The sequence below is a fragment of the Microtus ochrogaster genome, chromosome 18, assembly GCF_000317375.1.
Source record: "Microtus ochrogaster isolate Prairie Vole_2 chromosome 18, MicOch1.0, whole genome shotgun sequence".
In the NCBI taxonomy this organism is placed as follows: Eukaryota; Metazoa; Chordata; class Mammalia; order Rodentia; family Cricetidae; genus Microtus; species Microtus ochrogaster.
The window spans coordinates 30,595,568-30,608,452 of record NC_022020.1 but is presented as its reverse complement, the minus strand read 5'-3'; the positions used below and the strand labels follow the sequence as shown (position 1 = coordinate 30,608,452).

Genomic DNA, 12,885 nt, shown 5'->3' with positions numbered 1-12,885 from the left:
ATAATGCTAAATAAGCCGGTATTATTTAAAATACTGTTAAAATATGGATACAAGAATCCAAATGGAAAACAAAATCCTAGGATCTATGTTCTAGGCAGTCTTACTTTGGTCACTTTAAAATGCAAACATATGCTATATACAAATATCACACGCACATAGTCACTTGCATGCAAGCATAATCACATCATTTTACACATGGAAATGACATTTTATATTTAACTTAAAAACATACATCAAAAATAAAATTAAATGTTATGAATATGAGAATGAAGTTGTTTACACTTATTACATAAATTAAGATATAAAGTGATCTGACCTCATTTGCTTTTGTGAACCAAAGAAGCTAAAACTACAGGCAATTGGGAAATTAAGTGTTGGCCAAATATGATAACTGAATTTAAACTGCTCATTAAAAAGAAAAATATTTTTTAAGCTCCACTCACTAGGGCAAAAAATAAATAAAAGGATAAACAACAACATTCACTACCATGCCAACTTACAGACAAAACAAACTAAGATGTTTTAAAATTACCGGTCTTGGTGGTAGCGACTGTCTTTACATACGGGCAGCTGACTATTTGCATCATTGCTACACCTGTAAAATGGATAAGCAAGCATTGGTTGGAAAGCTGCCATTGTATGTCGGCTACCACTGGGATTCAGGGAACTATTTTACCACTACAATTTAGAATCTATTTCCAATGCGAAAGACCAAGAATGGAATAAAAATAGTAGTTGACATTTTGTGGGAAGTGGTCCAAAGCCAATGATTCTATTTCTAAGCTATAACACCAATTACCTACCAGCTCTCACATCTAAAGGAGTCTCAAAGTTTAAATTCAACGAAAGAAAACCCCTTTGTCACTCATATGTAATAAATTCTCATGTGGGAAATTTTCCCACCAGACACCAAACCCAGCTGTGGTTGCTTACAGGCCAGTGCACGCAGCACTGTGCTGACAAGGTACTTTTGCTATGCTGATGCTCATTTGAAACTACAGGCTGGGTCTGAAGAATAGAGCACAACTATGCAAAAACAGAAAGGAAGACAGGGCAGAGGGGCAAGGGAAATAAGAAAATAAGGCATAATAAAATGGATTTAAAATATCCCACTGCAAATAATGGTGAAAGCAAAAGCATAGATGGAGAGAGCAGCATTCAACTAGTGTCAAAATATCTGCTTGGTGCCCACAACATGGAATGGCACGAATATGGAACACTGTGGAGGCAGGCAAAGACTACACTTCATCCCTTTAATGTTCTCAGTCACTGCCTGCTGGGAACAGCAGCCACCTCTATCACTCTGCTGGCTACAGTAGCCCATGTATTAAGAACAGATATTACATAGTTTTGAGAAGAAGGAAGACTCATCATAAGGCATTACAATGATGGAAAAAGAACAAAAAGAAAAGCTGGAAAACCGAGAGTGTTCAAAATTGAATGTGAATTTCAAAATGTTTAAAAGTCTGAAGAATACAGGGGAAATAAGTTTTTTTGTACCTGGAAAAAACCCTCAACTTAGTTTGGTACTACAAATCTAAAAAATTAAAATCCTTTACTAAAAATAAACTTTATTGCTTATTTTTATTTATTAAATCCTATTGAAGGTAGGGAAAAGAAGTCTCTCCTAATTCAGAAAGTAAACTGTGTTTTCAAACAATTTAAACTGGACACACACGCACAAGCACACACACATTTTTGAAGTGTCTTTAATTTCTTTGCCATTTCACATAAAGAATATTAACACTAAACTTTCTACAAACTTAAATCAAAATAAAATCCTTGAATTACCAAAGCATGCTGAGTGAAGAAAGCTCTACATGTAGCTTTATTTCCCTAATGTTGAAATAAAGCAAAGAAAAATTCACTTCACTAAAGAAACTACAGGCTGTAAATATTAAGTTAATATGAATACTGTAATCTACAAGATCACCAAACCTATTAAGCCACCACTTCCCTTAGAATATACATACTTTATTCCCATCTCTATTCTTCTAAACTAGCCTCCAAATAATTTTTCACTATGTAACTTAAAATTAATCAAATCTTCATATTCAGACATAACTACCAATGATAAAAATCCAACAGGGCCAACTCTAGTCTTTCCACCTTACTATAAGCTAAACCGATAACTCTAAGGCTTTCCCTGACAATTACAAGCATATTATGAATACTCACAAAATAACCACATATCTGAAATACTAACCTTTTTTAAAGGGGGAGCTTTTGTCCAATTTTCCTACAAATTATGCTGTCCTCAAAATATGCTCTATTAGGAAATTAGAAAATTCCACTTAGCATTTTGGATAATTCTGACGTCAGTGACAGTAAATTTCTTAAAATTGCAGGTAAGATTTCAGTTTTAAAAACAGACACCCCCTAACCCTAATCTGTTAGCACCCTCAAATCCTACCTCTTATTCTTGTATTTCATCCAATTCTTCCACTACATTCCTTCACCATGTTTATCTCTATTATCCTTATTACAACCAGATGATGCTATTTTAAAGAATTTCAAGCTGCAAAATAAATAATATACAAATAACTCCTGGGAGATGGTGGCGCATGCCTTTAATCCCAGCACTTGGGAGGCAGAGGTAGGCAGATCTCTGTGAGTTTGAGGCCAGCTTGGTCTGCAAGAGCCTAGTTCCAGGACAGGCTCCAACGCTACAGAGAGACCCTGTCTTAAAACAATAACAACAACAACAACAACAACAACAACAACAACAACAAAATAACTCCTTCCAATTTAGCCAGGTTCTGGCACACACCTTTACTCTCAAGACGCAGGTGGATCTCTGTGAGTTCAAGGCCAGCCTATTCAACAAAGTGAGTTCCAGGACAGCCAGGAGTACAGTTACTTGCCTAACATGCACAAGTCCCTGAGTTCAGTTCCCAAAACTGCACTCGTGCGCACACACACACAAACACTCCACAATGCACAAACACAGAGAGGAAAAAAGAATGAGAGAGACAAAGACAGGGGGAGGCCAAGTTTCCTTCCAGTTAACTTACAAAGTGTTATTAGTGGCTGCCATGTATTGTCATTTATTTCCAAACTTTAAAAGTATCATCTTGATTTTGTGGTCATCACTACCTACCCTAAATTTAGAAAGTGAAGTATGAAAATGAAGAATCTGGCAAACTTCCACATTCCACACAAATCTTGCTGGTGTGTGTGTGTGTGTGTGTGTGTGTGTGTACCCTCTACCTTTTCTCTGCTCCAAGTAGGAACACTAGAAAAAAGAATTCTTTCAGAAGACAATGGTTTCTCAAAATAGTGTGAAAGCATCACCATGCTACCTCTCAGTCTGTCCCTGCAAATTAACAGCTCAGTACTTCCAAACTCAAACCTGGAGCTAGCCCCAACCCTGTCCTTAACCATAAAGGAGACCACCATTTCACGGTTTACGACTAGAAAAGTGAACACTAGGCTAGGATGGCCTACATGGCAAGACACTATATCTCTCAATAATAATTTTTTTTTTTAAAAAAACGAGCTTTTGACAAGTATCAAACTACACCCCATTTGCTACTTCCCTACAAAAATAAGATGCTGCTTGGGAGCTAGCACACACCTTTAATTCCAACAGTCAGCAAGCAGATTTTTATGAGATCGAGGCCCGCCTGAGCTACAGAGAGAGTTCCAAGACTGCCATGTCTACACAGAGAAACCCTGTCTCCAAAAATAAATAAATAATAGCAATAATAGTAGTAAGCAGCAGTAGAACAAAGTACTCAGCTTCTCTTAAATTTAACTCAAGAGAAAAAAAGCAATCCTTAGTACTGAACAACTTCTGTTTTTCTTATTTTTAAATAACTAGAGTTGCCGGGCGATGGTGGCGCACGCCTTTAATCCTAGCACTCGGGAGGCAGAGGCAGGCGGATCTCTGTGAGTTCGAGACCAGCCTGGTCTACAGAGCTAGTTTCCAGGACAGGCTCCAAAGCCACAGAGAAACCCTGTCTCGAAAAAACCAAAAAATAAAAAAATAAATAACTAGAGTTTTGTCACCTTCACATATAGAGTATTTTTTAGTACATCAGCAATGTTTAAAAGATTTTTATTAGAATAAAAAAATCAATTCTTAAATTTTTGATTCTTGCAAATGTTTACTATTTAAATGGAGTTGCAGCACATCTCTATTTTTACACAGAACCTGATAGAATAAAATGGCAGTAATCTCATGAAAAGTGTCAAACTTAAGAGACAGAAGCCGGGTTCTCTTCACCCTCACCAAACTAGCCTTGTGAACTTGTCTACAGGTATCACTATTTTCAACTACAGCACATAAAGAATAAATCATGGATCAAGGATGAAATCCAGGCATTTGACAACAGCAAATGCACTCAAATCAGAATGCCCAACACTATTATGCAATCCCTGACAGAAAACTTACCCACAAGTCTTTTAATTCCTTCTCTAGTCTTCATAATTTCATATCACAACAACACACACAAATTTGCCATAACAAACTTTTAACTAATGCATGTTATAAATGTTGCACAAAAACCTTCTGATTTGTCTTACCCCAATCTGTTCACACTTAGTTAACTGACTCACATTTTCTTCCCAGAACAACATACTTATTAAGAGCTTGGTACCTGGATCCGGAGGGTACCAGATCGATACCTAACCCTATCACTTAGCTAGGCGACAATGAACAAGTAATTTAACTTGTCTGTGTACCTACCTCCTAAAATGGTTCAAAACTTAAGACTGAATGCATGTGTTAGAACAATATACTGTGTACATTATTCAACCTGTGCTAGCAGTTATAGCTTGTAACTCATCAACTTTATAGACTCAATCCCTTTAAAAATTACATTTAGAACACATTTAGAAACAAAAAAATCATTTCTTTCACTGAGGCTAATATCCAAAATAAGTGTAGTTTTAAATGTGACTCTAAATTTTAAGATATGTAAACAACAACAAAAAAAGACATTTACCAAAACTTAGGAAAAAAATATCGCAGTTAGCCATGAATCTTTCAAAAACGTTTCAAACAGGTGAGATTCAAGGCAAAATTCAAATGTAACAGACACATGAGAACAGACTGACAATGTGAAAACAGCTAGAAAAGCAAGCGCAATCTGTTGTTTACCTGGAAGCGGGATTGGCATGCCAGGAAGGGGAACACGAAATGGAGGAACCATTACTGGTGGAAAAGCAGGTATTGCTGCTGCTGGCTGAGGTACTGAATGAGGAACAGCAGGAGGTAACGTCTGGGGGTGCGGCTGGGGTACAGTTTGCACAGGTGTGGCTGTAGGAGCAGGAGTTGATACACTAACTGTAGGCGTGGCAACTGAGACAGCAGAACTTGGAGTCTGGTCCTGTGTTGTTGGTGCTGATAAAAGAGAAAACACATTATCACTCCTTCGGGAACCTTTTTACTGTATTCACCTATCACTCATGCATGCAGCTTTTAAAGGCCCATTATCCCATACACTGCAGAAATGTTTCACAAAATCCATCTTCAAGAAGCTTGAAAATAGTCAGCAAAATGAAATTCAAGCAAGTAGTAAAAGAAGCAGGAGTGAAGGCAAAGAGGACAGAGCAACAGAAGTGTTCAGAAAACGCAGGTGACACTCAACTCCTAAGACACCAGCCTTGAGTAAGGAAGAATTGGAGGCCAGCCTGGTCTGCAAGAGCTAGTTCCAGTCTGTACTTCTTTGCTGGGTAGGGCAACATTTATGCAGACAAAATGGAGTTGGAAAATGGACACCACTGCGTATAACTGTGTCTTCTCACACTATTAGCATAATTTCATAAATGTAAACAAAGAGTTCATGTGATGAATTAACACAGGAAGAAGAGAAGGAAAATCAATTACATTACCAAAACTATCTAAGCAAGTAAGAACAGAGGAACAAGAATGTGCAAACAATTAAACTCTAGCTATGAATGAATTAGACAGAAAACATCTCACGCCTTCTTTAATTATTTCAAAATTTAAGAAAATATTTTACATATTTCCTATCTACAGTATATCCAGGTGAACTGTAAAATTCACGGTAATCTGGGTTCTGCTAATACATTTTTAATTATTTAAAATAAAACACTTCATCTCTTGAATTCACATTTAAAGTAGAAATGATCAAAAAAAGGTCTATAGTTCACATTTCTAAGGTTTTACCTCATTCACTAAAACATAGTATTCATTTATAACTTACCTAGTTCCAAATAAAATCCACTGTGATAATTCACTAGATTTCAGTCATTTTTTTAAAGAAAGGGAAAGTATCAAACTCTATATTAGACTAAGAATAAACTTACCAAATTAATAACAGTGCTTTTCCAATCTTTAAGCAACTTCAGTTCTAAATAAAAGCACAGAGCTGGATACAAACCACCCAACTGTATTGTCCATCTGACAACAAAAATCTGTCCATTATCACCTTCTTGCTTCTAAAAATGAAAAACTCACTTAGGCTCAGAAGATGTGAGTAATTTCATACTTGTTAATGAGGAACTCACCTTGGCTAAATAGACAGCAGGGCCAAACAAGTATCTTCAGGGGCCCAGGAATGAATTGTTGGTCTAGCATAGACCTAGCCTTAGGGTACAGTATCATATTAATATAATTTATAACAGTGTGGAAAATACAAAGTACATGCAACATTTGCCCAGTCCCATAGATCCACAATCAACAACTGTAGACCAATATAATGTCTATTTATTTTCTTCCCAATTTCTCTGAGAAGTTGACTTTATGATCAGTTTCCATAAACTTTCAAAAACTGAGCTTTGCTCAACTTCAAATAAAATAAATCATTTGAATGTTTAGTCCCATGTACCCACAGATCTATACTCTAGCTTACAGAACTAATTTTAAAGTATTACTTGTATATATATTACTAAAATTATGTTCCAAAGCACCAATGCCAGAAAAATGAGTTTATAGGGACATAAAAGTTCAAGCAGAAAAGATTACAATCAAGGAGATGGCAATAGTATGCACTCATCTTTCCACAGCAGGGTAGTCAAAGGGAAACCTGGGAGAAAGGCAATCAATAAGTTCCTATGAGTTCCATGTGCTCAAATAACTACCAACGCGCTACATCTCACCCCCATGCTTTTTAACCCAGGGTGGGATTCTAAAAGACAAGTGAGACATGGAGAGAAGGTGGAGAAACAGTGAGACCAGAACCACAGCACAGAAAACTCTCACACAACATAAAAACTGGTACTCTAACAGCGAAGAGAGCACTGACTTTGTTATCTTATGTTGAGAATAAAGGACCTTTCAGGACAATTACAGCAGCAAAGGTTGGAGCACTCAGAAAAAGGAGCATACGCAGGACAACTGAAATACCTACATAACCACACTCCTTAAAGCAAACGAAGTACCATCCTTCCCAAGCCATCAGAGAGACCTTAAGCAACAGGAGGCTCCATAGAGAGCTATATTGCCTCTAATACCCTGCTCCCATTATCACCATGAACTCCATAAATCACTGGCAGGTTTCTGCCTTGGACACTCAAGCATAAAAACCATAAGCTAAAAATCACAACGTAGTTAGGCAGCACAACTTTACTTCCATTTACATCTTATACTTATAAAACATCTATGTTTTCCTGTTTCATACATTTCCCCCAGTTTGTCTAAAAATACTAAATAATGTCTAAAAAACTGTCTCCAGGCGGGATTCATTGCTAAGCAGTAGAGTGTTTGTCTACTATGCATAAGGCCCTGGGTTCCATCACCAGGGCTGGGGGGAGGGAGAGGACATATATGCCTATACACATACCTTACTTCCTCAATCAATAAGGTATACTCAAATTTGAATCCATTATGATTGTATATTTCAGCATTTTTTTACAATACTGATTCACAAGCTTCTGAAGCTACCAAGCATAATGTGTGGCTTGTTTTTCTCATCCATTGTCCAGACAGTAAAACAACAGGAATATCCCGTATAAGGAAATCTAGTCAGTGCAATGCAGTAACAATGATCACGCCAAGATTATTTCAAGAGTTCTAGCCCAGTCTGTTTCCAGAGTGAGACCACCAACATACAGAATAGTTGTTTAAAAAAAAAAAAAATCCCTCTTCAGCCCTTATATGTGGTATGTATACATTCTTGTTTTTATTTTTATTTTTTAAAGTTCTAAGTCTTGGGATGTAACTATATACTTGAAATTTTTTTTCCTTCTTACTGTTTCCCCTGCATTTACAAATAACTTACTCAGGGCCCACCATCTCTAAAAAAGTAAAATTCCTAACAGCCTTCTCACTTCAGTTTCACCCAGACCTAGCACCTAAAGAACATTCCAGAACATCTGTCTGATTTTTTAAAACTATCCATCCCCTGGGCTTGCTCTCACGCAGTCTACTGACCAATATAAACTGTCCTGCCTCAGAACTTCCCTGACAATCCCATAAACCACATCAGTCCTCATTTGTTGACCTTTGTTCAAGTCTCAATTAAAAACTCTGTAAAATAAGGTCGAACACAATTTTGTAATTCCCTAGTCACTAGTGTTAGTCAATTAAAATAGCTACACTTATACAATTTAACTTCAAGAACTACACTTGGGCAAGTAAGAGTATGTCTACTCAAATGCCTGGTTTTCTCTAACTCAGAAATTTTAATGTCAAAACATTTTAAGTACCATCAAAGGTAATGCCAGAAATTACCTTTTCAGAATACAGTACTTATTTGGTTTTACACCCTAAATACAAACCCACACCAGGACAGTACTCACTTGATACTGTCTGTGCAACCGAAGTAGCAGTTGTTGTGGTAGCTGTCGTAGAGGATGGGGTAGACGATGGTGTTGAAGTAGACACTGCAGGAGCTGGGCTACTGGTTGTAGGGGTGGGGGCGCCTACTGCCTGTGCTTGTACTTGCGCTTGTACTTGTGCCTGGGCCTGGGCCTGGGCTTGGGCTTGCGCCTGGGCCTGAGCCTGGGCCTGGGCCTGAGCTTGGGCTTGGGCTTGAGCTTGGGCTTGGGCCTGGGCCTGAGCTTGGGCCTGCGCCTGGGCTTGAACCTGTGCTTGGGCTGCAAGCATAGGTGTCAGTTCTGATTGCTGAATAACCTTTACTCCATCTGGCTTGGTCCACGCAGATTCACGTGTCCGAGCATTGTAGTAATAAACCTGCAAAGGAACAGGGAAAAGTGATAATCACAATATCTGATATTACAAATAACATTACTATATTTTGTCTTAAAAGATTTTTAAAGTAACTTTAGAGAAGCTTACAAAATACTCATATGAGTCTATGTGTCTATAAAATAGAAAGGAAAGCTAATGTAGTATTTCGCAAAGGAAGTTAACAAAGAAGGCCTGAGACTACAAATAGAGGAAAGCCTTGCTGACAGACAATATTGGCCACTGACTAGTATGTTCAGAACTGGACTTGAGGTTGCTATGCACTGTGCCTAAACTGTGTATGCAAATGATGCAGCTATGCTGAAAGTCTCTTTTCCTTCTGGGAGCCTGGAATTTTAGGAAATGCCAGACTAATGATACTGTATGACCAACCTCTAATAAAAACCCCACAGAAAACCTCTAGGCTCAGGTAAGCATGCTGCTAGAAAAACTTCTTACGTGTGGCCACCACTCTACTCTGAAGAAGATGAAGCACACATAGTTTCATTCCTCAAGAGGACTGTGGTAAGCTGAGGTACATTTCCCGTCGGTCACATTTTACCTCAGGCACCGTCTCTGTTAGTTTTGTATTCTTTCACCATAGTCTCAGCTACTACAGTTCAACTACACGCTGAGCCCTGCTAATGATTCCCATGCCTAAAGATAGTCTAGAGAATCTGGGGTACATCATTTAAAATACAAGCCTCCATGCAACCTTATAACTCCAGCAAAATCTAATGCAGCCAGTTCTTCTGGAGTTATAGCCTAGCCCCTGCTGGAGGCTCATTCTTAACGAACAGAAGTACTACAATCTCAATCTATCAAATTTTCACTACTTTGGCACCATAGAAATAACAAGCTGAATATGTTTGTAATTTACCTTCCCATCTGGAGTTTTGTTTTCTACCCATATCTCCTCAGTGGGAGGCAGTGCTGGGGCACCAGGAGCAGTCCCAGGAGGCATTCCTGGTGGGAACATCATACCTGGAGGAGGAGGCATGGCTCCCATGGGTGGAGGCATGAAAGGTGGTCTCTGTGAATACACAAGAACAATATGGTCACTTATAAACTCCAGGTTATTATTATACCTCTACACATAAGCAAAGAACTCTAAAAGCAAACAGTTGTCTGCTCAAATACATTTGGCTACTACATAAGAAAAATGATTAATCTTTAATAAAAATGATTAGTAACAAGAATGTCAAAATATTGACAGGTGCTAATTCTAGGTTATACCATCATGGGTAAACTTTTTGTTCTTTATATTTCATTGCATTTTTCATACACTGGATTGCTTTAAAAGAAAGAAAGTTGACTTTTTAGAATGTTCTGGGGATTTTTTTCCATGTTTTGTTTTTGTGGTGGTAGGAGTTGAACCCAGGGCCTTGTACATGCTAGGCAATTGTTCTACTCCTGAACTATATCCCAAGTCCCTATGTTTAAATACTAAGCTTATCAATGACCTAAACTCATTCACAATAGCTACTAACAAACATTACTTTACAAAATCACACAGCAATAACCCTTCATTATTTACTTCAAGAAAAATGTAGCTATATAGTTATTTTCCTATCCTATTTTTCCTATAATAGTAATAAAACTAATTTTAAATGTCAGTGAGTGTCACAAATACAGAAAACAATTGTCCACTCTATCTTCAGGCTTCTTTTTTTTTTTCTTTTTTGGTTTTTCGAGACAGGATTTCTCTGTGGCTTTGGACCCTGTCCTGGAACTAGCTCTGTAGACCAGGCTGGTCTCGAACTCACAGAGATCCACCTGCCTCTGCCTCCCGAGTGCTGGGATTAAAGGCGTGCGCCACCACCGCCCGGCGAAAACTTGAATTTTTGTTAGATGAGATCTCTCACACCTATATTTAAGAGCTAAGGCAGGAAAATCACAGTAAATTCAAGGCCAGCCTGAGCTATAGAGAATCTGTCTCCAAAAAAATAAAAAAACAGAAACCGAGTCAATAGTTAGGTATGTTTGCTCCTCTTCTAGGGAACCTAAGCATGGTCTCCAGTACCCATGTCCAGTGGTTCGCAGCATCAGAAGGCATTGGATACTCACCCCCACCCCCCACACACTAAAATATAAAATATTCAAAAAATTAAAACATTTAAAAAATGAAATAAAATCTTTAGGTGCTGGAAAGATGGCTTGGTTTCCAGCACCCACACAGTGGCTTCCAACTGTCTTTAACTCCAGATTCAGGGTATCAGATACATGCTTCTGGCCTCCGTACATATACATACATGTAGGCAAAACTCATACACATAAAGAAGAATCTTTAAACAAAAACAAATAGAATCAAGTTTTTAAGACAAAATCTATATATAAAATTGATTCTGATGCCAACCAAGAAATGGCAATCTGTATATTCTTTACCTGGAGGTGTGGTGGGCCCATGGGTGGAGGTATTCCTCCTGGGGGAGGCATTGGTGGCATATTAGGATCAAAAGGAGGTCGTCCAAAGGGGGGTCTGGGTGGTGGTGGAGGGCCTCTCATCATGCCGAAAGGAGGAGGAGGTCTCATGAGAGGTGGCGGGCCTCGCATCACTGCATTTGGTGGGGGAGCTGGGCCTCGGAACCTCAAGGCCTGCTGTTGAGCCATCCTGTATGGAAGAACAGTGAAGAGTTTCTCAAAACTACAAAAGTAGTTAATACTAAACTAGAGCAATTTTTTAAGGGCTCAAGTGCAAGCAATAGTTGAAAAGCCATTATTCTGCAACTGCATGGTAAAATGAGATGTGAATGAAGATGAGGAAGGAAATTTAGATGATTTTAAAATATCTTCCCACAACAGTACATATAGTCATAAGGTGGACTGAAAAGCAAGTCAGAAAATTAAGCAATACCAGATTATCATAATTAACGTTGTCTAAGGATATGACTGAGAGGAACACTCCACATATTCCAACCAAGAGTATATAACTTCAATCTAATAATAAATATATAATGTTTTGGGCAGTGAAAAGACTCAACAGGTAAAGGCACTTACTGCCGAGCCTGGTGCCCTAAGTTTGATTCCCCAGATCCGCAAGGTAGAATTAAAGGGTTGAAGATGTGCAGCACCGCTGCCTGGCTTTTTTAAATTGTTTTTTTTTTTTTTACATGGTCTCTCTACATGGCTCTAGCTGTCCTAGAACTAACTCACTACGTTCACTGGAATGGCCTCTGCTTCCTGAGTGCTGAGATTAAAGTTTTTAAGGGAGGATGGAGCGCTGGTGAGATGCTCAGCAGGTAAAGGTACTTGCTGCCAAGCCTGACCACCTGAGTTTGATCCCTGGGATCTACATGATAGGATAACGAATTTCTGCAAGTATCCTGACATCAAGGCACACACAAAAAGTATTATGTAGCGAGAATTTTCCTTTTATTAGAAGAGAGTAGAAGTAGCTTAAGACACTTCAAATATGTGCACTTTCCCTTCACTGCACCCTGCACCACAAGCTATGGCCAAATATCTCATTGTAGTCTCTCCACGGCATTTGAGTAAATAACTAATGTCATAAATAGCTAGGTGGTGATGGTGCACGCCTTTAATCCCAGCTCGGAAGGCAAAAGCAGACGGATCTCTTTGAATTCATTGGTTCGTATGAGTAGGATTTTTTGTTTTTGTTTTGTTTTTCTCTGTATCCCTGGCTGTTCTGGAATTCACTCTGTTTAACAGACTAGCTTCAAACTCATAGAGATCTGCCTACCTCTGTCTCCCAAGTGCCAGATTGCTCTACATAGTGAGATCCAGAATAGCCAGGGCTAACAACACAGTGAAACCCTGCCTCAAAAAAA

At 38.5% G+C, this 12,885-nt stretch overlaps 1 protein-coding gene across 5 annotated transcripts in view; it reads right to left on the bottom strand.

Moving 5' to 3' along the window:
• Positions 1-12,885, bottom strand: part of Tcerg1 (transcription elongation regulator 1) — a 49,150-nt gene that overhangs the window by 30,988 nt on the left and 5,277 nt on the right. For 3 of the 5 annotated variants that reach the window (XR_001229110.2, XM_013349553.2, XM_005356044.3), the window contains exons 2-6: positions 11,483-11,708; positions 9,978-10,130; positions 8,710-9,103; positions 5,105-5,347; positions 533-595 (exon numbers count right to left, since the gene is read on the bottom strand). Coding sequence is in view for 4 of the 5 variants with exons in the window: in XM_013349553.2 (XP_013205007.1) it covers positions 533-595; positions 5,105-5,347; positions 8,710-9,103; positions 9,978-10,130; positions 11,483-11,708 (1,079 nt within the window). In the remaining variant the exon portion in view is untranslated. The remainder of the gene's footprint in view (positions 1-532; positions 596-5,104; positions 5,348-8,709; positions 9,104-9,977; positions 10,131-11,482; positions 11,709-12,885) is intronic. The other 2 variants (XM_013349554.2, XM_005356045.3) reach the window with 1 other exon arrangement.